This window comes from Anabrus simplex, chromosome 1, assembly GCF_040414725.1.
Source record: "Anabrus simplex isolate iqAnaSimp1 chromosome 1, ASM4041472v1, whole genome shotgun sequence".
Lineage (NCBI taxonomy): Eukaryota > Metazoa > Arthropoda > Insecta > Orthoptera > Tettigoniidae > Anabrus > Anabrus simplex.
Window position 1 is genome coordinate 1381119815 of NC_090265.1, and position 26133 is coordinate 1381145947.

The 26133-nt window shown below is 42.3% G+C and overlaps 1 protein-coding gene across 1 annotated transcript in view; it reads left to right on the top strand.

Moving 5' to 3' along the window:
- The window catches only part of LOC137498265 (vascular endothelial growth factor A-like), a 191484-nt gene that overhangs the window by 9117 nt on the left and 156234 nt on the right, over positions 1-26133 (top strand). Inside the window, exons 2-3 of the mRNA XM_068225780.1 lie at positions 18525-18668; positions 23229-23337. Of these exons, the coding sequence (XP_068081881.1) occupies positions 18525-18668; positions 23229-23337 (253 nt within the window). The remainder of the gene's footprint in view (positions 1-18524; positions 18669-23228; positions 23338-26133) is intronic.

The following is a 26133-nucleotide window of genomic DNA, read 5'->3' on the forward strand; positions in this document are numbered from 1 at the left end:
ATTATTATTATTATTATTATTATTATTATTATTATTATTATTATTATTATTAAAATAAGTTCGGCTTTTCGACATCCTTTTATTGACAAGGGCATAAAGAGGACGTAAGGACGTCAAATTTACGACAAGGGCTGGAAGTGATGATCAATCTCTCTATATAACTAAAACTAGCAAATGTACCCGTGCTTAGCTACGGTGCTCTACACTGTATATGGATATCAAAGTAAATTACTGTATATGCAGTGAATACGATTTTTTTAAATTGCACGTCTGTTAGCGTTATCTGAGAAACAGAATGAGGAGGTCCCCATATGTTCTTTCCAATGTAAAGTGTGAATTGCGGAGTTGTGATGATAACGGCAGGCTCACTTGCCTACTGCCACTCACAATCGAGTTGGGAAGTTTATATTATAATGGCAGGCCCCATTGCCTGATGCGGGGTCACAATCGATTTGGGAAGTTTTCGTTATACTCTCAGGCCCCCTTTCCTACTTCCGAACAGATTACAGTTGAAGAGTTTTATTATAATGACAGACAACTTCCTACTGCCAGTCAAAATTGAGTCGTATTGTTATCATTATAATGACAGGCCCCTTTTCCTAATGCCAGCCAGTTTACTGCCAGTCACACCGAGTTGGTGAGTTTCCATTAAAATAGCAGGCCACTATGCCTAATGCCAGTCACGTTTTAGATGGGTACATTTGTTCATAATGGCAGGCACCCTTGCCTACAGCCAAACACACTCGGGTAAGGAAGTTTTGACAAAATTCCATGCTCCCTTGCCGTTTGCAAGTGAAATCGAGAAGGGAATTACTCATTACAATGGTGGGCCCTCCTTACTAATGCCACTTACACAGGAGTTGGAGAAGGACTCCATTCCTATTGTCAGTCAAAGTCGATGTGGGGAGTACTGATTACAGTAGCAGACACACCCTTTCTTGATCACTACAAATCTACATCATTGAATACATATAGATCGACATACAAAAGTATGTTGCAGACTTTCATTTACAGATCAACTGCTGCTAAACGGTACGTCATATCGACAAACAGACTGTACCATAAGACGCCGTATTTAGCGGTCTAAATGGCTGTTCCTATGATGTTTTCTCGCATCTCATCTATGCATGGGTTAGATTGATTTATAAATGTTGAATAGTGTAAAATTTGGGTAAGACTGTCTCACACTGCATTACTTTTCGGATAATTACGTGACAGCTGCAAACATAGCATTTGGCTACCATGTGGGCCAATGATCGTGTAGAATTTGATGATTCTTTCCTATAAGTGATTCAACGTATGAATTCTGCGTGTAAAAAGTGAAAAATTTAGTTACAATTGAGAAATAGAGACAAATCTAACATATAAGGGATAAAGATACGACAAAAAGTCGTAGGACCAAAGCTGTAGATCACTCCAATTTGAACCAAGATTTTGCCATCCGTTTTGTGATAGGAATTACCGATTAGCCACGAAATGCCTCGAAACGAAGGTATGCACCGTCTTTAAAATTGCCTCCATATTTCGCCTATTCTTCAGGGATAAAAGGTGAAAAATTTAAATATCTTGGTAGTTTTCCGTCGGTTACAGACTAAAACGTATAATTTTGACAAATTTCAATTTTCTCGCTCGTCTGGCAGATTGTGCCGCAATTTTGATTGGGGGAGGGGGTTAAAATTAGTACTTTCGGGAAACTAAAGCTAAAAAATATGCAGATGGTCATTATTAACCCTTAAACGGATAGCTGTACGAAAAAAATACGCCTAAATAGTCAATGTACAGACACACAGTCGTTACGATTTTATTTATATAGATAGATAAGGAATCTGCTCCACGTACACCTTCTGGGCTATGTGCGCTGGACTTAACCCGCAAAACCGACCGTTCATGATATCTCCCTTATTAATCATCCTATCGAAATGATGCACATGAGAAGAAAAGTTTAAAATATTTCCATAAAGGATGGTAGATTTTCACTAATTTTGGATGTGCGTATTTCGCGGTAGTGCAAAATCATGATCAATCAATCAATACTGATCTGCATTTAGGGCAGTCGCCCAGATGGCAGATTTCCTATCTGTTGCTTTCCTAGCCTTTTCCGAAATGATTTCAAAGAAATTGGAAATTTATTGAACATCTCCCTTGGTAAGTTATTCCAATCCCTAACTCCCCTTCCTATAAATGAATATTTGCCCCAGTTTGTCCTCTTGAATTCCAACTTTATCTTCATATTGTGATCTTTCCTACTTTTATAAACGCCATTCAAATCTATTCGTCTACTAATGTCATACCACGCCATCTCTCCGCTGGCAGCTCGGAACATACCACTTAGTCGAGCAGCTCTTCTTCTTTCTCTCAATTCTTCCCAACCCAAACATTGCAATATTTTTGTAACGCTACTCTTTTGTCGGAAATCACCCAGAACAAATCGAGCTGCTTTTCTTTGGATTTTTTCCAGTTCTTGAATCAGGTAATCCTGGTGAGGGTCCCATACACTGGAACCATACTCTAGTTGGGGTCTTACCAGAGACTTATATGCCCTCTCCTTTACATCCTTACTACAACCCCTAAACACCCTCATAACCATGTGCAGAGATCGGTACCCTTTATTTACAAACCCATTTATGTGATTACCCCAATGAAGATCTTTCCTTATATTAACACCTAGATGCTTACAATGATCCCCAAAAGGAACTTTCACCCCATCAACGCAGTAATTAAAACTGAGAGGACTTCTCCTATTTGTGAAACTCACAACCTGACTTTTAACCCCGTTTATCAACATACCATTGCCTGCTGTCCATCTCACAACATTTTCGAGGTCACATTGCAGTTGCTCACAATCTTGTAACTTATTTATCACTCTATAGAGAATAACATCATCCGCAAAAAGAATTACCTCCGATTCCACTCCTTTACTCATATCATTTATATATATAAGAAAACATAAAGGTCCGATAACACTGCCCTGAGGAACTCCCCTCTCAACTATTACAGGGTCAGACAAAGCTTCACCTACTCTAACTCTCTGAGATCTATTTTCTAGAAATATAGCAACCCATTCAGTCACTCTTTTGTCTAGTCCAATTGCACTCATTTTTGCCAGTAGTCGCCCATGATCTACCCTATCAAATGCTTTAGACTGGTCAATCGCGATACAGTCCATTTGACCTCCAGAATCCAAGATATCTGCTATATCTTGCTGGAATCCTACAAGTTGAGCTTCAGTGGAATAACCTTTCCTAAAACCGAATTGCCTTCTATCGAACCAGTTATTAATTTCACAAACATGTCTAATATAATCAGAAAGAATGCCTTCCCAAAGCTTACACACAATGCATGTCAAACTCACTGGCCTGTAATTTTCAGCTTTATGTCTATCACCCTTTCCTTTATACACAGGGGCTACTATAGCAACTCTCCATTCATCTGGTATAGCTCCTCCGACCAAACAATAATCAGATAAGTACTTCAGATATGGTACTATATCCCAACCCATTGACTTTAGTATATCCCCAGAAATCTGATCAATTCCAGCCGCTTTTCTAGTTTTCAACTTTTGTATCTTATTGTAAATGTCATTGTTATCATATGTAAATTTTATTACTTCTTTGGCCTTAGTCTCCTCCTCTACCTGGACATTATCCTTGTAACCAACAATCTTTACATACTGCTGACTGAATACTTCTGCCTTTTGAAGATCCTCACATACACACTCCCCTTGTTCATTAATTATTCCTGGAATGTCCTTCTTGGAACCTGTTTCTGCCTTAAAATACCTATACATACCCTTCCATTTTTCTCTAAAATTTGTATGACTGCCAATTATGCTTGCCATCATGTTATCCTTAGCTGCCTTCTTTGCTAGATTCAATTTTCTAGTAAGTTCCTTCAATTTCTCCTTACTTCCACAGCCATTTCTAACTCTATTTCTTTCCAGTCTGCACCTCCTTCTTAGTCTCTTTATTTCTCTATTATAATAAGGTGGGTCTTTACCATTCCTTATCACCCTTAAAGGTACAAACCTGTTTTCGCATTCCTCAACAATTTCTTTAATCCCATCCCAGAGTCTGGTTACATTTTTATTTACCGTTTTCCACCGATCATAGTTACTTTTTAGAAACTGTCTCATGCCTGCTTTATCAGCCATATGGTACTGCCTAACAGTCCTACTTTTAAGACCTTCCTTTCTATCATACTTATTTTTAACTACCACAAAATCAGCTTCATGATCACTAATACCATCTATTACTTCAGTTTCCCTATAGAGCTCATCTGGTTTTATCAGCACCACATCTAGGATATTTTTCCCTCTGGTTGGTTCCATCACTTTCTGAATCAGCTGTCCTTCCCATATTAACTTATTTGCCATTTGTTGGTCATGCTTCCTGTCGTTCGCATTTCCTTCCCGATTGACATCTGGCAAATTCAGATCTTCGGCTACAATCACATTTCTTTCCACGTCGTTTCCCACATAGCTGACTATCCTATCAAATAATTCCAAATCCGCATCAGTGCTACCCTTTCCCGATCTGTACACTCCAAATATATCAAGTTGCCTATTATCTTTAGAAATGAGCCTTACACCTAGAATTTCATGTGTCTCATCTTTAACTTTTTCGTAGCTTACAAATTCTTCTTTCACCAAAATGAACACTTCCCCTCCCACCATTCCTATCCTATCTCAACGACACACACTCCAGTGCTGTGAGAAAATTTCTGCATCCATTATATCATTTCTCAGCCATGATTCAACTCCTATTACAATATCTGGTAAATATATATCTATTAAATTACTTAATTCTATTCCTTTCTTTACAATACTTCTACAGTTCAACACTAACAATTTTATGTCATCTCTACTTGATTTCCAGTTCCCTGTTCCCTTATCACCGCTCCCTAGGCCATCCCGTTTCCCTGAATGTACCTCCCTATTACCCTTCCAAACAAATTTCCTAACTTATACGTACCACTGCGGTTTAAATGAAGGCCATCCGAGCGCAGATCCCTATCTCCTACCCACCCATTAGGATCTAGAAATTTCACTCCCAGTTTCCCACATACCCACTCCATAGTCTCATTTAAATCCCCAATCACCCTCCAGTCAGTATCCCTCCTACACAGTATTCCACTAACAACAATCTCTGCTTTCTTAAACTTCACCCGTGCTGCATTTACCAGATCCCACACATCTCCAACTATGTTGGTACTTATATCAGCTTGCCTCCCATGACCCTGTTCCACCTGTCTTTCCCTATCCTGACATCTTAACTTGCTTTCATTCCCACTGCTTGGTAACAACTGGTGTGAAGGTCGCGCCTTGCTGTCTTCTAGACCGATTTTCACTCCTCTTTTCATCCCTCACCATAACAGGGGTGTCCAGCCGACCGTTTTTGCGTATTGCAAAACTTTCCTAGTGCCCTTTGTATGAGTGGAGTATCTACATCAAAGTGAATTACGTGTTTGAAAATGAATGTGAATGTTACCGCAGTTGAGCTATCCTCAGAAGGTCTCAAGGCGGTATCCGGTGCAGACGTAGGTGCCCGGAGAGAGAAATCCTTGAACATGTCTTGAACAATGTGACCGTGGAATGCTCATGTGAAATGCCCGCCATCATGTTGTACGATCGAAGATTGCTTCAGCTCTAAGAGAAGGTTGGAAAGTTGAGAGGAATGCTTCTGCATTGCTAAGGATACGAAGTGTTTACATTCTAGCCTTGAATGCCAAAACTAGGCAGGGCTTTATTATCAATCCAACAATTCGCTTCGAACTGGGTGGTGACTAACTTTCTGACGTGAACAATGTAAAGAAGGTAATGTATAATACCAGCATTCCATTCTTCAAGGAAAAGTTAGTCTGGCTAACGTCGAAGAGGGGGCGTGGGGAACTAATTCAAAATGCTTAGGAATCTTTCCGCTATACTACCAAGTTTTGGACCGTCATTTTGGTCTTAGTTAGTTTACTGTACCATAGCTATAAATTGTACATGGTTCTTTAATATACTTACGAGTGTATACCGAGTTCTATAGACTTACACACCTTTGTTGGCACACAGTATTTGAAAATAAAATAAAAAAGTAAAACACTACCGAAAATTTTCACTCTATTAAAGAATGACGAGCATGGTGGTGCTGACAACTGCGGTCTTAAAGAACAAAACAAGATCAGTTCGTCTTAACGTAAAATCACAAGGGAATGGAGATGAGTTCTGACCCCTCGAAGAATGATGTTAACGGCTGAAGCAAGGGAAATGCTGTGAAACGTGGGAGAATGAAGGACATCTTCGGCCTCGCAAGCCTATTAAATCGGAATCAGAAGAGAACCAAAGTTGACTTCGTTAGGCTGGATGGGAAAGGTGAAAGTAAGCAGTCTGGTACAATAATCAAAAGTACCGGGCGAGTTGGCCGTGCGTGTCGAGGCGCGCGGCTGTGAGCTTGCATCCGGGAGATAGTAGGTTCGAATCCCACTATCGGCAGCCCTGAAGATTGTTTTCCGTGGTTTCCCATTTTCACACCAGGCAAATGCTGGGGCTGTACCTTAATTAAGGCCACGGCCGCTTCCTTCCAACTCCTAGGCCTTTCCTATCCCATCGTCGCCATAAGACCTATCTGTGTCGGTGCGACGTAAAGCCCCTAGCAAAAAAAATAATCAAAAGTAATTCAACGCTCGCTGAGTCTTATTATCACACAACTGCTCACAAGTTTTGAATCCAAGGGATAAATTGTTGAGGTGTTCTTAGGAAGAGTCTTGAAAAATGAGGGTATCCGAAAAAATAAAGGGAAGGGCTACAAAAGGAGTAAAAGTAAAATACTTTCTTGGTCTCGTCAACTTAATACCGTCGGAGTCGGGAGAGATCATGAAGTGATCATGAGAGATCGAATATAATAGGCGAAAGCTAGTATCCTGGCACAGACAGTGAAAGCAATACCAGGTTCAGCTATGTGATCAGCGATTGCTACCCCACGATCCCAATTTGCGAGCCCCTTGTAGTAGCCTATGGGCAGGATATACCATGGATGTACTATACACTCCCACCCACACGAAGAATGACTTGTTTTTAACTGCATAGTATGTTCAAATCTTGTAATCTAATTTCTTCGGGCTGTAAAAGAAATGCATCAATAATGAGGAAAAGTAGTATTTCCAATCCCAATGTGATGTCAGCTTGTAGATACCTAAAATGATTGGCTACCAGGAAGGGAATATCAAACTGGACAGGTGGATCATTTCCACTACCGTACATGATTTGTATCCTCCCATGACAGTAGTAAAGTGAGTGAAATAGAATCGAGGCGTAGGAAATATAGTAATGAGATCGCAGTTGTTATCAGTGGGCTATTCTGTACGATGAAAGCGAATTCACAGACAAAATTATCCTATCTGTCCGACTTTGCTGTACGAGACTGAAAACCGGGCGAGTTGGCCGTGCGTTTAGGGACGCGCAGCGAGCTTTCATCCGGGGATAGTGGGTTCGAATCCCACTGTCAGCAGCTCTGAAGATGGTTTTCCGTGGTTTCCCATTTTCACACCAGGCAAATGCTGGGTCTGTAACTTAATTAAGGCCAAGGCCGCTTCCTTCCCATTCCTAGGCCGTTCCTGTCCCATCGTCGCCATAAGACCTATCTGTGTCGGTGCGACGTAAAGCAAAAAAAAAAAAAAAAGACTGAAAATAACAGACATGAAAGTAGCGAGAATGATTGCTGGAACTATTAGGTGGGAATAATGACAAGAGAGTACTAGAGAGAAGCTGGTACCACACTGATTGCTCGGACATCTACCGGATCCCATTTGCATGCATACGACCTCAGGACGGGATGACGAAGCAAAACATCAACACCACCACCAAGCAGAAGAACTTCGGCTAACAGTGGCCACAGCTTTACCGTGGCTTTACAGCTCTGCATTCGGGAGACGGTGATCCCGCTGTCGACTGTTCTGAGAATGGTTTTCCGCGGTTTTCCATTCTCATCACTAAGGCAAAGTTATTTTTATAGTCCACGGCCGCTCCTCTTGCACCTCCTCCGCACCTCAAATCACTGCAATACACCTGGCCTGAGACAGGGCGTCACTCTCTAGGATGCCCACCGTACCCCATCAGGGGTAGAAGTAGTACATCGACACCATTGTCATTGCACTCAAAGACTGCAACGGCAGATACAACTGGGGCTACAACAGCTAAACTACCGTATCGATCAGACTCTATTTTTTGATGATGGTGAATCAGTAGAGGAACCACAGGGCAACGACGGGGAACCAGGCGAGGCATGTCCACCTATCTAACAAGACCGCTGACGGGTCCTCGTGCGCAACATCTACTCCAAAGCGTTACCTCTACCAGCTGGTTAAAGTTGCATGTGTGATGTATGAACTGGCCCCGCATGGTTGCGGCCATGTTTGGCGAATGGAGGAGGACATTGTAAGACAAGCTGAGTTAGACATAGGCGACGGTAGTTCTACTAAGTCTTCAACGATTTCAAGATAGTAGCCTATATTGTAGAACTCGAATAGGTCACAGTGCTAGTTGTTAACAAAGGAACGTGGAGTTGTATAGTTCATTCACAGAGGATTGCAGACCGAACGCTGAAAGGCATAACAATCTATAATTCCGGTCTGTCAGACAGAGTTACGTATCAGCCTGTTCGTAATAAGATGAACTTTAACATCCGCTTTGTTGCCCTTTTATGTTTGTAAGTTGAGAATATTCACGTTAGTCATACTTCTAATTAAAAGTTAACTTCGACCACCATTCCGGGAGATAAGAGATAATACATTGCGTAACTCGAAAATAACTCATCTGCCAAGCCCGGGTAAAGGGAATGTGTCATTCGTAACACACACACACACACAGAGAGAGAGAGAGAGAGAAGCGGCGACTGAAGGAAAGTAATATTAAGGCGATCAATCAGGAAATATTAAATTTCTCCATAAATACTTAGTGTTTTGTAAAACTATTCTGTATATAATAAAAGTTGTGATAAGATATAACTCCCAATCTTTCATGATTTATGTGAGTTTGGTGGTGGTGGTGGTTATTGTTTTAAGAGGCAGGACTAACACAAATCACGGGAAAGATGGAAGAGGACACTTCGCAGAATGAAACTATCGGCAAAAGAAAGCGAAGAGCCACAAAGGGCCTTGGCCTACCAAGCGACCACTGCGCAGCCCGAAGGTCTGCAGATTACGAGGTGTTATGTTGTCAGCACGACGAAACCTCTCGGCCATTATTCCTAGCTTTCTAGACCGGGTCGGCCATCTCACTATCAGATAGCTCCTCAATTATAATCTCGTAGGCTGAGTGGACCTCGAACCAGCCCTCAGATCCAGGTAAAAGTCCCTGACATGGCCGGGAATCGAACACGGAGCATCCGAGTAAGAGGCCGGCTTTATAGAATGTACAGCATGGCAATATCAATGAAAATAACAATAGTAATAATACAAAAAAATTGCAGTAGAAACCTATAACTAGGAAATAAATGTCTAATTTTTCGGAAAATGTGCTTAACCACGCATTCACTCACGCTTCACTCATCACACAAGTCAGCTTTAGCAAACCGTTTTAAATTTCCTCTGAGAATGAAAAATCTCTTATGTTGGCAGAAAGTGTATTGCACAGCCAGTGACTACGAAGGACGGTTGTTAAGTCCTGGAGTGACAGTTATATTCGCGATTATTAATAGGCCTACATTTTATTTCGCGAAATTCCAAACATCTCCGGAAATATTCGTTATATCTAAAACCTGTATGTAACAAAACGGCAATTTCCGATCATTTATATCACATGCTATTTACCGCACGGCTATAATAACAGAGATATTCACGAATTTAGATTGTGAGTCCGGCTCCATGGCTAAATGGTTAGCGTGCTGGCCTTTGGTCACAGGGGTCCCGGGTTCGATTCTCGACAGGGATGGGAATTTTAACCAACATTGTTTAATTTCTCTGGCACAGGGGCTGGGTGTATGTGTCGTCTTCATCATAATTTCATCCTCATCATGACGCGCAGGTCTCATACGGCGTCAAATCAAAAGACCTGCACCTGGCGAGCCGAACATGTCCTCGGACACTCCGGGAACTAAAACCCAAACGCCATTTAATTTAGATTGTGAGTGCAAAGTCCATCAATACTGAAGATCGCTGATTAGAAAATATTGTTCAATCGCCATGTTAACGAGTTGACTGGTAATGGTGGTCGATGTAGTTATTGTTGTAATTGTTTTTGTATGATGCAAAACCGCATGGTCATCATCGCATATTGAGCAGCAACATAATGAAGTTAACAAAGCAAATGGAAGAAAAACATTAATAATAATAATAATAATAATAATAATAATAATAATAATAATAATAATAATAATAATAATTGATGAAACTGTGACGGAAGAAATGAATGTGCTGAAAGAAGTACCGTAGTAGAACAAACAGGCTTGCGGATATCCTTTGAAAATACGGAAGTAATGTCAAGGATTAAAGACAATACGACCCAAGTAAACACCAAATATGGAACAATAAACTGTGTGCATAAGTACGTAAACTTAGAGGATCCAATCAAAAGGACTAGAATAAGAGACCTTAGCGGCCAGAGTACCTACAAAAAATGGAGCTAGCTTTCCAAATCACGAGGGACATATATAAAAAAAGTGTTTTTCTATAAATACCAAAAACCTTTTATCATTACAATGCTGTCTTCAAGCGGGTATCTCTCTATACGACAGAATACCTTATCCTCTCTCAGAAATGTGCGCTCGCTAAGTTAGAGAGAGAAAAAAAGAGAGAATGAAATAAGAACCACCAGCGCCCATGCCCTCAGAAGAACCGGATTCATCGTCCATGAAGTGATCCATGGCTTGGCAGACAATGGAAGCATTCGAAGGATCGATAAACTGCCTACGAAGACAACGGTGTAGGATATACAATCGATCCAACCGTCCGCCCGCGCCGTGGAAAGGGCGTCTATCAAAGCTGACCAATGAAAACGATTGTTCGTTCATTTCTAGGATCGTAGTATGTAAGTGGAAATGGTTTCTAGAGGACCCGCTGCAATCGCTGTTGACGATTAGGATGCCAGGAACCATACCACCTGGACTATATTCACGAAATAAAAACATACGCCTCAACCCAAGATCGACCCCTCGACCTCCTGCATGCTAATCCAAAACTGTCCGACTCCATGGCTAAATGGTTAGCGTCCTGGCCTTTGGTCACAAGGGTCCCGGGTTCGATTCCCGGCAGGGTCGGGAATTTTAACCATCATTGGTTAATTTCTCTGACACGGGGGCTGGGTGTATGTGCCGTCTTCATCATCATTTCATCCTCATCATGACGCGCAGGTCGCCTTAAGGGAGTCAAATCGAAAGACCTGCACCTGGCGAGCCGAACATGTCCTCGGACACTCTCGGCACTAAAAGCCATACGCCATTTCATTTTCAACCGTATATATACACTGACTGACAGAGCAAATGCAACACCAAGAAGGAGTGGTCAGAACTTTATGCCAATTGCAGGGTAGACTGACGTCACTGAGGTATGCTCATGATGTGAAATGCGCCGCTGTGCTGCGCACGTAGCGAACGATAAATGGGACACGGCGTTGGCGAATGGCCCACTTCGTACCGTGATTTCTCAGCCGACAGTCATTGTAGAACGTGTTGTCGTGTGCCACAGGACACGTGTATAGCTAAGAATGCCAGGCCGCCGTCAACGGAGGCATTTCCAGCAGACAGACGACTTTACGAGGGGTATGGTGATCGGGCTGAGAAGGGCAGGTTGGTCGCTTCGTCAAATCGCAGCCGATACCCATAGGGATGTGTCCACGGTGCAGCGCCTGTGGCGAAGATGGTTGGCGCAGGGACATGTGGCACGTGCGAGGGGTCCAGGCGCAGCCCGAGTGACGTCAGCACGCGAGGATCGGCGCATCCGCCGCCAAACGGTGGCAGCCCCGCACGCCACGTCAACCGCCATTCTTCAGCATGTGCAAGACACCCTGGCTGTTCCAATATCGACCAGAACAATGTCCCGTCGATTGGTTGAAGGAGGCCTGCACTCCCGGCGTCCGCTCAGAAGACTACCATTGACTCCACAGCATAGACGTGCACGCCTGGCATGGTGCCGGGCTAGAGCGACTTGGATGAGGGAATGGCGGAACGTCGTGTTCTCCGATGAGTCACGCTTCTGTTCTGTCAGTGATAGTCACCGCAGACGAGTGTGGCGTCGGCGTGGAAAAAGGTCAAATCCGGCAGTAACTGTGGAGCGCCCTACCGCTAGACAACGCGGCATCATGGTTTCGGGCGCTATTGCGTATGATTCCACGTCACCTCTAGTGCGTATTCAAGGCACGTTAAATGCCCACCGCTACGTGCAGCATGTGCTGCGGCCGGTGGCACTCCCGTACCTTCAGGGGCTGCCCAATGCTCTGTTTCAGCAGGATAATGCCCGCCCACACACTGCTCGCATCTCCCAACAGGCTCTACGAGGTGTACAGATGCTTCCGTGGCCAGCGTACTCTCCGGATCTCTTACCAATCGAACACGTGTGGGATCTCATTGGACGCCGTTTGCAAACTCTGCCCCAGCCTCGTACGGACAACCAACTGTGGCAAATGGTTGACAGAGAATGGAGAACCATCCCTCAGGACACCATCCGCACTCTTATTGACTCTGTACCTCGACGTGTTTCTGCGTGCATCGCCGCTCGCGGTGGTCCTACATCCTACTGAGTCGATGCCGTGCGCATTGTGTAACCTGCATATCGGTTAGAAATAAACATCAATTATTCGTCCGTGCCGTCTCTGTTTTTTCCCCAACTTTCATCCCTTTCGAACCACTCCTTCTTGGTGTTGCATTTGCTCTGTAAGTCAGTGTATATACAACATATGTGATCCAAACTACAAAAACGGGACCTACATAAGAAAATCCAAACAAGAAATCTACTCTAAGATAGAGGAGATCACGGACACAATGCGCAAACCTAGAGCTCGCTTCTACGGTCACCTACGACGGATGGACGACTCTCAGTGGACAAAAATAATTTTTAACAATTTTGACTCAAAATGATAAACAACAGCGTTAACGTCGAGAAAGACCTCAAAGAAATGGGCGTACGTCCAGAAGACGCGCACAGGCGAGACCTTTTCAGAACAAGCATCGTGACTTTTGGGACTTGCCGAGAGGAGAAATGAAAGTGGGCGGATGAACGCCGTGCTCGACACAGCGAGCTAATGAAAACCTACTGGATCAGACGAAACTTGAATGAACGCCGTGCTCGACACAGCGAGCTAATGAAAACCTACTGGATCAGACGAAACTTGAATGAACGCCGTGCTCGACACAGCGAGCTAATGAAAACCTACTGGAACAGACGAAACTTGAATGAACGCCGTGCTCGACACTGTAAGCTAGTGAAAACCTACTGGAACAGACGAAACTTGAATGAACGCCGTGCTCGACACAGCGAACTAATGAAAACCTACTGGATCAGACGAAACTTGAATGAACGCCGTGCTCGACACAGCGAGCTAATGAAAACCTACTGGATCAGACGAAACTTGAATGAACGCCGTGCTCGACACAGCGAGCTAATGAAAACCTACTGGATCAGACGAAACTTGAATGAACGCCGTGCTCGACACAGCGAGCTAATGAAAACCTACTGGAACAGACGAAACTTGAATGAACGCCGTGCTCGACACTGTAAGCTAGTGAAAACCTACTGGATCAGACGAAACTTGAATGAACGCCGTGCTCGACACAGCGAGCTAATGAAAACCTACTGGATCAGACGAAACTTGAATGAATGCCGTGCTCGACACAGCGAGCTAATGAAAATCTACTGGATCAGACGAAACTTGAATGAACGCCGTGCTCGACACAGCAAGCTAATGAAAACCTACTGGATCAGACGAAACTTGAATGAATGCCGTGCTCGACACAGCGAGCTAATGAAAACCTACTGGATCAGACGAAACTTGAATGAATGCCGTGCTCGACACAGCGAACTAATGAAAACCTACTGGATCAGACGAAACTTGAATGAATGCCGTGCTCGACACAGCAAGCTAATGAAAACCTACTGGATCAGACGAAACTTGAATGAATGCCGTGCTCGACACAGCAAGCTAATGAAAACCTACTGGATCAAACGAAACTTGAATGAATGCCGTGCTCGACACAGCGAACTAATGAAAACCTACTGGATCAGACGAAACTTGAATGAACGCCGTGCTCGACACAGCGAGCTAATGAAAACCTACTGGATCAGACGAAACTTGAATGAACGCCAGAATGTATAATGAAACTTATAGTGGTTCCTAGTTGGCCGATTAGTAAATAATAAATTAATTATTATCAATGATGGGAAGAGTACAAGGAGAAGGTAATTGGGCTGAATTACAGTGACCTGAGAAATATTTTACTCAGTTACAATTACAGATTACTTTTTCAACAAGTAACCAGTAAAATTAAAATTACTGCACAGAACGACAGTCCGAAGGAAATAATAATGCTATTATTATTTACGTCCCACTAACTACAATTTTTTACAGTTTTCGGAGACGCAGAAGTGCCGGGATTACGTCCCGCGGGAGTTCTTTTACATGCCGGCAAATCTACCAAGACGAGGATGACGTATTTGAGCACCTACAAATACCACTGGACTGAGTCAGGATAGAACCTGCCATCTTGAGCTCAGAAGGCCATCACTTTACCACCTGAGTTATTCAGCTCGGTAGTCTGAAGGAAATCACAGACATTTTGTTTTTTAAATGGGACTGGACTTATACCAAAGTTTGCAAGGAAAAATATATTATTTATTTTAGCACAGAGACGATAAGTGGCTATCATCACTAAGTGAGACTACTTTGGAACTTTCAAATTATTTTTCCCCATATATTTATATTTTTGTTAGTGACTTCTATAATTCCAAATAATGTGCTATTTTGACCTACTTTACAAAATGATTAGTTCTTAAAATTATCATTGCTAAGCGTCGACATGTTGGGGCAAAGTACATCTTTGCATTTGCTGAAAAGGCTCTCTTCAGGAGCACTTGAAGGAATATCTGCATTTCATTTTAATAACATCCCCAGCAGTGGTGGATATTGTAGGATACGTTTGATGTCTTTGGAAGTACTGGAAGGGTCAGAAAGTACTTTGGTGAAGCTACTGGTTCTGCTGTAGTAGAACTGAAAAAACAAATCACCATCACTTAAATTTGTAGTCGTTTCTGCTTCTATGTGATGTACCCTACATCGATTACTGGAATGAAACAATTACGATTGTATATTACAAGTAAAAATTACATTTTGTAATAAGTAACTATCATAGGTAAAAATTATTTTAAAAGCATTACAAGTAATTCGATTACTTTTAATAATAATAATAATAATAATAATAATAATAGAACAGCGAGTTATGAAAGGAGGAGGAAAGCAAAGACTCCCTTGACCTCGGATGGCGTAGTATCGCTGAACCGAAAGAAACCGGAAGAAAACTAAGTGATGGCCTTCCCTACAACGTCCTAGCCATACCGATGGCTTACTTCTAAAACATCGCATGTTCCAATGCTCTTTCTACCCATCATATTCCTTAAGTCTGGTTACGCCTCCCAGCCACATTATATATGCAGTCCATCGGAATGATTTTCGTTGTGCTCATTTTCGTGTGCTACTGTGTAAAGGAAAATAGACCTTACCATGCCGCACTGTAGGGATGTTGTTTGCAAGCGAATTTGCGTAGGCCTACTCCTACAGTATAATGTATTTAGGTTCATTTTCCTTTACATGTATCCATAGGAAAATGAACACAACGAAAGTTGTTCTGATGGACTGCATATCCACATGTGGCTGGGAGGCGTGACCAGTCTTAAGAGAAACAATGGATAGGAAGAGCACTGGGACATACGAGGTTTTAGAAGTAAGCCATCGACACACTGACTGTTGTTAGTTAGTTCTTTGACTATTGTGCTGTAGGCTACACATCTCTGTTATGTGGCATTACTGCTCTAATCAACGGCCACACAACAGCTAGTGTTTAATATTATTACTCAGACGTACCTTGAAAGGAAGTGTACGGCGCATTCCCAACTTAGTGCTCCACACCGATAGAATTATAATATCAGTCGATTCTAATTTGTTGCGTTCCTGAATTACTTTTTAACATTCAGGTGTTAAGAAAATTGGTATTACTTTGAAAGTTTGAAACAATTTTCTTACAATGTAAAAAGTAGACGACATGAAAGGAATGCTAGTTGCTTTACGTCGCACCGACACAGATAGGTCTTATGGCGACGATGGGACAGGAAAGGGCTAGGAGTGGGAAGGAAGCGGCCGTGGCCTTAATTAAGGTACAGTCCCAGCATTTGCCTGGTGTGAAAATGGGAAACCACGGAAAACCATTTTCAGGGCTGCCGACAGTGGGATTCGAACCTACTATCTCCCGAATACTGGATACTGGCCGCACTTAAGCGACTGCAGCTATCGAGCTCGGTATGAAAGGAATGTACTGTAAACCTGCATAACGTATTTTGTGATCTTTAACTTGAGTATTTTTCTGCTTCCACAACTGTAGCCGGCTCAGGTAACATTATCTGTTGAAATTCCGTTGGCAGAATTGTTAGAAGGCATGAGTCCGATAGGAGCAGGGATACCTTCCGCCCCACCCCCTTTCTTTTTACAAATGTCCCACCGTCCCGCAAACACTTTTTGGGAAGGGAAAATGTACCGCTTTTTCTCGAACTCAAACAAGGACTTAACTTCTGATATGCAGAACATACCAATACCAACTACAATACCGGATAAATCAGACCGCAATGCAGAATCCAGTATGACGGTTGGTTTGGGCCATTCCCCTTGGTGTAGATTTACTGTTTGCTGCAAAACAAGATGAAAGCGATGGGCGTAAGTTCTATATAAAATAATTAATGCTGTTCATATCAACATTAACTGCGTTTACAAATGAAAATAAGAAAACTAAGAAATGAAGTTACTCGTATTTATCGTCTGAGAAAGAAAAAAGACACGAACACATATTCGACCCACCTGCTGTACTTAACCCTACAACCAGCAGAGCTGAAAATTACGAACTTTTGCTAACATCTGTCATAACAGCGTAAAATAGATTTAGAACAAACATAAGGCACCAACTCCAGTACTACGGAATGTCATTCTCAATGAAATGAAATGGCGTATGACTTTTAGTGCCGGGAGTGTCCAAGAACAAGTTCGGCTCGCCAGATGCAGGTCTTTAGATTTGACTCCCGTAGGCGACCTGCGCGTCGTGATGAGGATGAAATGATGACGAAGACGATACATACACTCAGCCCCCGTGCCAGCGAAATTAACCAATTAAATTTAAAATTCCAGACTCTGCCGGGAATAGAACCCGGGACCAAAGGTCAGCACGCTAACCATTTAGCCATAGAGCCGGACGTCATTCTCAATTACTACGAAGTACACTAGCCAACTTTAAATGTTCACATAACGATGCATTTTTAAAATATATATTCACCTTCAATGGCATCCCTTAATATTGAGAGGGGTGGGGGGAGGAAAGTATAACTAAGTTGACACGTTATTTTCTTCTTCTTCTTCTTCTTCTTCTTAATCGATTTACCCTCCAGGGTCGGTTTTTCCCTCGGACTTAGCGAGGGATCCCACCTCTAACGCCTCAAGGGCAGTGTCCTGGAGCTTCAGACTCTTGGTCGGATGATACAACTGGGGAGAATGACCAGTAACTCGCCCAGGCGGCCTCACCTGCTATATTGAACAGGGGCCTTGTGGAGGGATGGGAAGATTGGATGGGACAGGCAAGGAAGAGGGAAGGAAGCAGCCGTGGCCTTAAGTCAGGTACCATGCCGACATTTGCCTGGAGGAGAAGTGGGAAACCACGGAAAACCACTTCCAGGACGACTGAGGTGGGAATCAAACCCACCTCTACTCAGTTGACCTCCCGAGGCTGAGTGGACCCCGTTCCAGTCCTCGTACCACTTTTCAAATTTCGTGGCAGAGCCGGGAATCGAACCCAGGCCTCCGGGGGTGGCAGCTAATCACGCTAACCACTACACCACAGAGGCGGACATGTTATTTTCCAAAGAGAATAATTTGCTGCCAAGTTTCTATATTTTACCTGTCTTTTCTCCTGGGAGTTCATATGTATTTGTCAGCCTACCTACCTTCAGATTTTTGGTCCGTCCGAACGAGTTGGCCGTGCGGTTAGGGGCGCACAGCTGTGAGCTTGCAACCGGGAAACATTGGGTTCGAACTCCACTGTCGGCAGCCCTGAAGACAGTTTTCCGTGGTTTCCCATTTTCACACCAGGCGAATGCTGGGGCTGTACCTTAATTAAGGCCACGGCCGCTTCCTTCCCACTCCTAGCCCTTTCGTATCCCATCGTCGCCATAAGACCTATCTGTGTCGGTGCGACGTAAAGCAAACTGTGAAAAAAAGAAGTTAACTGCTGCAAATAATACATTTTGCTCATAAGTCTAGGAAGTAATGCATGATGTTTTAATATTACTGTCCCCTTGTTTTGCAGGTACTGCGAGAATTGTCAGCACAGCTAGCGAAGGTGAATTCGGTTGCGGAACTCTACAATATCATGGTTCGTTATAATCATCAGTATTGTACAGCTGAACTTCTACGAGATTTACAGAAGAACTCTAGATCAAGACACGAGAAAGTAAGTCAATGCGTATAATTTCTACAGAGGTTTAGAGATACCTTTCAATATCAAAGCATTGTTAGGCGATTCAAATACGATAGGTGAACGTTTATCAATAGTGGAAATTCGTGTTTCTAGTCGAATAGTCTGAAGAGGACCCATCCCACTTACAAGGTGACTTTGGAAACGTGTCCCCACCAAATTGATCCATTTTCAAGACGTTGTATGTAAAGCCAAAGGCAAGAAATTTCACCGGTTCAAATTGTAAAGCACAACTCCTATTAAATTCCGAGAACATGAAATTTGAATATTTCGACAGTGCTTCATAAAAACTAGTAGGCGACAAATTCCCTCAACGAACGCGTAGTGCAAAGATTAAGCTCTCCGCTTCCCAGGCTCACACTCCACGGATCAAATGTCACCTTGTAGTGTTTTTGTTTGTTGCTCCATGATTTGAAAAACTGCTTGTGGATGTGAAAACCCCGCCTTTGTTCATTGTGCTTATGCCTTATACATTACTGCTTCTCTTGTTTTTACGACCATTATCGTCCTGGTTCGTGTGCTATTTCATAGTCGCAACACAAATCTTACAACGATCTGCATCATACTATACATGCAAAAAGCAAAGTCACCTCCGTACAGGCCATGAAGGCCCTTGGAGGAGCGGAAGGTAAAGGCTTCCACCATTGTTAACCTCGGCACGTGATGGGGTAGAGTTGTTAGGTCTACGCCCGGCCGACTTTGCCCCCAGGAATTAACCTGGTACTCATTTATTTTTGGTGTAGGCTGAGTGAACCTCAGGGCCATATGCACCTCCGGAAGTGGAAATCTCGGTTCTTAAATTTTTCGACTTCCTGACGGGGATTCGAACTCACGTCCTCACGCCTTTACCGCCTCGGCCAGGCAGCCCCTTCATACTATACATGACAAACAACAAATATACTGAAGAAGAAGAACGAAAATGATTTTGTGAATGTTCTGGTCACAATTTTTTACTCCCACCCACAAAAAGGCTCCAATTCTGGATATTTAATTGTGATATCATACTCTTAATCATCAGTTAAAACTGTACCAACGAATTCCTTGAACCAATCAACGTTTAACAATAATGTTACCATTGATGCTTTCACGGCCTGTACTTATAGACATGATGTAGGCTTTTGGGCTTATGCCGTGTCAAGAAAATGAGGTGAAATTCTTTACGTTTCACAGAGAACTTTGCTCTGCGTCATCAGAAGAAAATCTCGACTGTCCACGAGAAAGGCTTCTCAAACAATGAGGTTTGAATTTAGACGATTTGAAAAACTGCTTGTGGATGTGAAAACCCCGCCTTTGTTCATTGTGCTTATGCCTTATACATTACTGCTTCTCATTGTTTGAGAAGCCTTTCTCGTGGACAGTCGAGATTTTCTTCTGATGACGCAGAGCAAAGTTCTCTGCGAAACGTAAAGAATTTCACCTTATTTTCTTGACACGGCATAAGCCCAAAGGCCTATATCGTGTCAATAAGGTACTTATATTTTCAATAAATAACATCCGATTTCCCACGGTGAAGCAGACGACAATACGAACATTAATCAACTAGTATTGTTCAATACATATTACTGCGCAAATTTTAATGTACTTGCAAATAATGTACAACCTGAAAGTTAAAGCAAGCCCGCGTGAACAGTACGGAGGCGAAATTCGAGCCGTGGATCACGAGTTTGCCATGCAGAGAGCTACAGTTACTTATGTCTAGGTCCGCCTTATCAATACAATTCAAAAATGTATTATACATCTAAACTATCAAATGCATAAATATACACACAAGTACATGTTTCTAGAATTTTAATTTTAAATAAGGTCTTCAAATGCATTATCTCTCCATAGTGATATTTCTGCTCTTAATTCAGGACTCATTGCTGTGCAATTTGCTTCACACATCTCTACTGGTTTAATAATTTCGTCTACTGAAAACTTAGAAAAATCACTAGGAATACGCCCTTCTAAAAGGGTCGCTCTGTTAACATTATCACAAAGTCGTATTAAGGGGTGGAAAAAGGCATGAATAGCCTACTACCTTCCTGAGGTATTCATCAGGATCCTTAGTTGACACATTCGTTCATTGAGTTTGCCTGCCACAAGTACGTGGGAGACGGATTTGTTCACCCTTCGAAGCAGCCATGTCATTTGCTGCAATAAAAATGCCTTTACACTTTTCATCGGTATTTTTTTCATTATATTCAAACTTCCTATTACGGTGTCAATGTAAGACAATACAGTTGTTTTCAAGCCAATGATAAATTCGTTTCTTCTCAAAGCCGCGCCCAAAGCAACAGCTTTACTAAACGTCTCACTATCTGGATCTTCCTTTATTTGTTCAAGACGCCTTGCTTGTAATATTAGTTCCTGAAATACAATGAAGCTATCGTGTCTTTCTACGCTATGATTAGGACAAAATGCTTTTTACTTGGTCTTTTTTTTTGACTCACTGATATCGGGTCACTAGTAACTCTTTGAAGAGTAGACATTCTTTGCGCAGAAGCAGAGACATACATTGTCACTGATGAGATAATCCCTAACCCTTAATTCGCTTAATATATTACAGCTTTTTGAAATGCACAAGTTCAACTGAAGGCTGAAGCAGTGTGTGTAAACTGCCAGAGGTTGCTCATTTAAAATCAGTGCTTAGGTTCCAATAAATTTACCTGACATATTTGATCCGACATGAAACCCCAATTGAATCCAGGCTTTTGACACATAATCTAGTGACTAGAAATTGTATACTACCAACTTTCCTACTCTGTCAGCCAACATTCTGACAGTGAAAATGTTTTCCACCAATAGGACTCGAACTGGTTAACCACGGTGTCAGACCATACAGACTTGACGCCTTAACAATCATGGCCACCATGCGGGCTTAATTTTTCAATAATTTCATTCCTTCTTCTACCGCTTTTCCCACATCCGTGGGGTCGCGGGTGCGAACCGTTGCACACATATGGATTTGGCTCTGTTTTACGGCCGGATGCCCTTCCTGACGCAACCCTATATGGAGGGATGTAATCACTATTGCGTGTTTCTGTGGTGGTTGGTAGTGTAGTGCGTTGTCTGAATATGAAGATGAAAGAGTTGTTGGGACAAACACAAACACCCAGTCCCCGAGCCAGAAGAATTAATGACACGCGATTAAAATCGCACACCCAGCCGGGAATCCACCCCGGGGCCCTCTGAACCGAAGGTCTCAATGCTGACCATTCAGCCAGTGAGTCGGACATTTTTTCAATAATTTCATGATATTCCCTAAATTCCATGTCCCCTTCCGCTGGCAGTTACTGAACAACAAGGGGAATGTATAGCAGGTTATTCTTCCCATTTGCAGACCTAAATAATTCTAGCTTTAAGTGGAAACTTTCGAAAAAGCAGACCATTTATTGCTTGCTTCTTTCCCTGAGCCAACGTAGCCGTGGTGAAACACCGGATCTCGTGAGATCTCCGAAGTTAAGCAACATTGGACGTGGTCAAGATTTGGATGGGTTGCCACGCACTGTTGGTGGAGGGAATGGAGGAGCGGACAGGAACTGGCCACCGTACCGTACGTAAACTTCGACTCAGGCACACCTCTGCGGAGTTTCGGACCTGCCTTCGGGAAAAATATACCCTTACCCTTCTTTCCCTGAGATAGTAAATTTAGGACATTCTAGCGTTCTAGTAAAAAAAAAAAAAAAAATTACTGCGTGATAAAGTTGTGATTTTTAAAAGTAAATCTCACACTCCCCGGGCAGGAATATATCACTTTGTGGGGTTGTAAACGAAGAAAGCCAAACCACTACCAACCCCAACACCACCACCAACAGCAACAACAACCCTTAGATAAATAATAATCGGGAAAATAAGTGGTTTCTTAGTGGCAGGTGGTTCAGCGAACCATTGAACTTTATGAGACGCCGCACCTGCATTACTGGAATCCAATGTAATTCGCAATGTTTTCCATGGAACATAGTACACACGTATAGTAGCCTATTTTAAATTTAGACTGGCATGCTCCTGATGTTTTAAAAGTAGTGTGAGGAGAACAGTTCCCCTCTGTTGCTGCTGTTCTCTTTCCAGCTAACTCAATGTAGATAAGAACAAAATAGGCTATTTTGTTAGTAATGTTGTGCTCTATCCGTTGAACCGCGAACAATCGCTTCAAGTGCTTTAAACTAGTCCACACCGCAATCGTGCACTCGACTTGTTTACAATCCGAAAAACGTAGTTCACATTAGGCTATACAGTATCTATCTTACTTCAACCAAATAAAGATCCCAGTTTGTTCTTATCCATGTGGAGTTAGCTGACACAGAAAACGAACAACAACAGTAGGAAGTAACTGGTCTGCCCCCACTACTTCTAAAAGCTCGGACATATGTCAGTCTAACTTTAAAATGGACTATATATCTCATAGAACATCTTGTAGTAGACATACACATTACTGACAATGTGATTTTAGTCACCTCCGCGTGGCTTTTAATCTAGATGCACTCAAATATTTTAAGAGATAATGATAAATAACCTGGTTTAAAGGCTAATGGTAAATTCTCTTTCTGTTTCAAGATGGCAATAAAGGAAATGAGAAAGTACTGCGAGCAGTTAGAAAACCGACACGAAATTCGCAGCAGAGAGGTAGAAATTCATAAGAAGTCTTCGAACGCTACTATAATAGGTAAGTGGTAAAGAATACTCTATATCCTAATACCATTTATATTTAGTTATTCTATTTAATAATCATCTTAACAACTAATGTTGCTACATTTTATTTTTATATTAAAAGTTTGGTTATTGAATTCACAAAACAGTCTGATTATGTATGTTAATGTAGCATCTGATGGTGGTGATTATTGTTTTAAGGAAAGGTACAACTAAGCAACCATCCCCGCTGTAGAATCTGAGGTAGATAATTTGACCAATTATTGGACGTAGCAGTAGGTTATTTACATCAGAACTTGTGAAACTATGGCAAATTCACATTTATAATAATCACTGTCAGTGTACAAATGTTAACATCGGACCTTTGAACTGTCCAGCATCACGGTTTTTTATCATGAATTTTGAGTTACTCAGCATAATGCGGAAATGGGGGCTAATAGGTGTCTCTACGTCACTGGTGGAGATAAATTATGTCTAATTTTATAATGAGATCGGATCAAGTTCACAGATCCTCGAATCGCATGCACATTAAAGTTTCTCTTTCGGAGCTCTTCTGCAATCAAAGATATTATGGTGACTTGAGTTACTCAGTACTTTACCATAGGGGCATGAATCCAGAACGTGTGTCAGTGTTTCTTTCTCCCTGATATATCTGTGACTGAGGTTCCCGTCCTGGGTTCTTCCCAGAATAGTCCGTACATCAGAAACATAAGATGTAATTTTGATTGCACCTGCCATTCACTGTATGAGAGACCTTGGTGATGGCGAATCCAGTTGTTGGTAGAGCGATATTTCTCATGAAGCCCCACACCGATCCCTTTCTGGGGAGGTAAACAACCTCATCCTTCTCAAGAGGGCTAGTAAAATCAAGATTAGGCCGTCATTACTCTGCTTTTCATAAATTTTCAACACTAAGCCATTGTTAGTAAGCAATTTAAGTGATGTAAATTAAATTGAAGTCTGTTGTAAATACACAAGTATTGCGTTAAATGTATACTTTTGTTCTCCATTGTTAGTTATCAATCTTTTTAAGACATTTAAATTTTAGGGACAAGTATTGCTATTTTTCAACATAACCATGTTTTAAGTAGGAGTTGTCCGTGACTGTGAATTATTTATTTATGAATAATTAAAATGTTACTAGTCCCAATATTTATTAAATGTTGCATTCCACAACGTGTTTCAGAGTCTAGGTTCCATCGTCAGGTGGTGAAATTATGACAGTGACTTCGGAATGGAGTGGGTCCACTGTCTTCCGTGGAATCCAAACCATTGTGATGTGACTTTTCTTTTCAAAAAGTTTGCAATATATCGCAAATCAGTAATGCAGTGAAGGTTTGTGGGACACACTACGAGGGTGAATAATAATAATAGTCTAATAACAATTTTTTTTACAAGTTGCCTTTAGTCACACCGACACAGATGGGTCTTATGGCGACGATGAGATAGGAAAGGGCTAGAAATGGGAAGGAAGCGGTCGTCGTCTTAATTAAGGTACAGCCCCATCATTTGCCTGTTGTGAAAATGGAAACTACGGAAAACCACCATCAGGGCTGTGACAGTGGGGTTCGAACCCACTATCTTCCGAATGCAAGCTCACAGCTGCGCGACCCTAACCGCACGGCCGGCTCGCTAGGTAACAGATTTCTTAGAACTGGAAAACTAGGGGCAAATTTAAACCAATCTATATATTTAGAATCTACCTATCCAAAGGTACTTCTTCGGCTTCACTACTCATCTAGGACAGGCCACTGACGTAGATAATAGGTTCGTTGTGCCATATTCGCCCGTTTTATCCCGAGCCCTTCAATGTTGACCATTGCAGTAGTGTGACATCTATCAAGTATAGGCCTACCTGCAAATAAGCAAATGAGGGCAGTGACTGAGCTTCTTTTGTTTTTCGAAATTATAATGACGAAGTTCTAGCAGGTATATCAAGCACGTCCACGAAGATGTTGGATGGATTCTCGTATTCCCAATTCATGAAAGTTATTCGGCGGAAATTAATTTCGATGTTCATATGGACAAGTTTCACGCACAGTTTCCACTGCCGAAAAAGCAAGGGATGGTGTTCTGAAGCCACGGAACACCACTTTAATGGCATTTTGCATACTTTTCCAAACTGTAAAATTTTGCCAGGGGTTTGTTATATGAAGTCCCGTCCTTCTACTCCTTCAACACACATGCGGGCGCCTTTACACCATGTCAGAGCGAACAGTAGCAAAATGCACTTCCTTGATGCCCCTGGTAATACGGGCAAGACGTTTCTAATCAATTTGTTACTTACTAAATTCAGAGGAGACGCCAAAATTGTTGTCGCGGTTGCATCCTCTGGAACCGCTACGACTTTTCTGCCGGAAGGTAAGATAGCACATTTCATGTTTAAAGTCCCCATTGATCTCGACAACGCTGGGGAACCAGTGTTCAATATATCGAAAACCAGCAATGCAATGAAGGTTTTGCGGGACTATGTAGTGATTATAGGACTATGGGATGAGTGCACAATGGCACACAACAATTGTGTGGATTCCTTATTGGACAAACTTCTTGCTAAGATGGTGAGATATAGGTCTGTGGATTCCGTGGTGAAGATAGAGGACGTGGCCCACTATCCTGTAGAGTTCCTCCGTACTTTAAATCCACCAGGTTTTCCACCTCACAATCTCAGTCTGAAAGTTGGAGCACTTATAATGCTGCTACAGAATCTGATATATCGTAAGCTTTGATTTGGCACCAGGCTGCAGATGAAGTCTTTACATAGTTAACGTGGTCGAAGCAAACACCTTCACAGGATGTGGTGCAGGAAACAGTT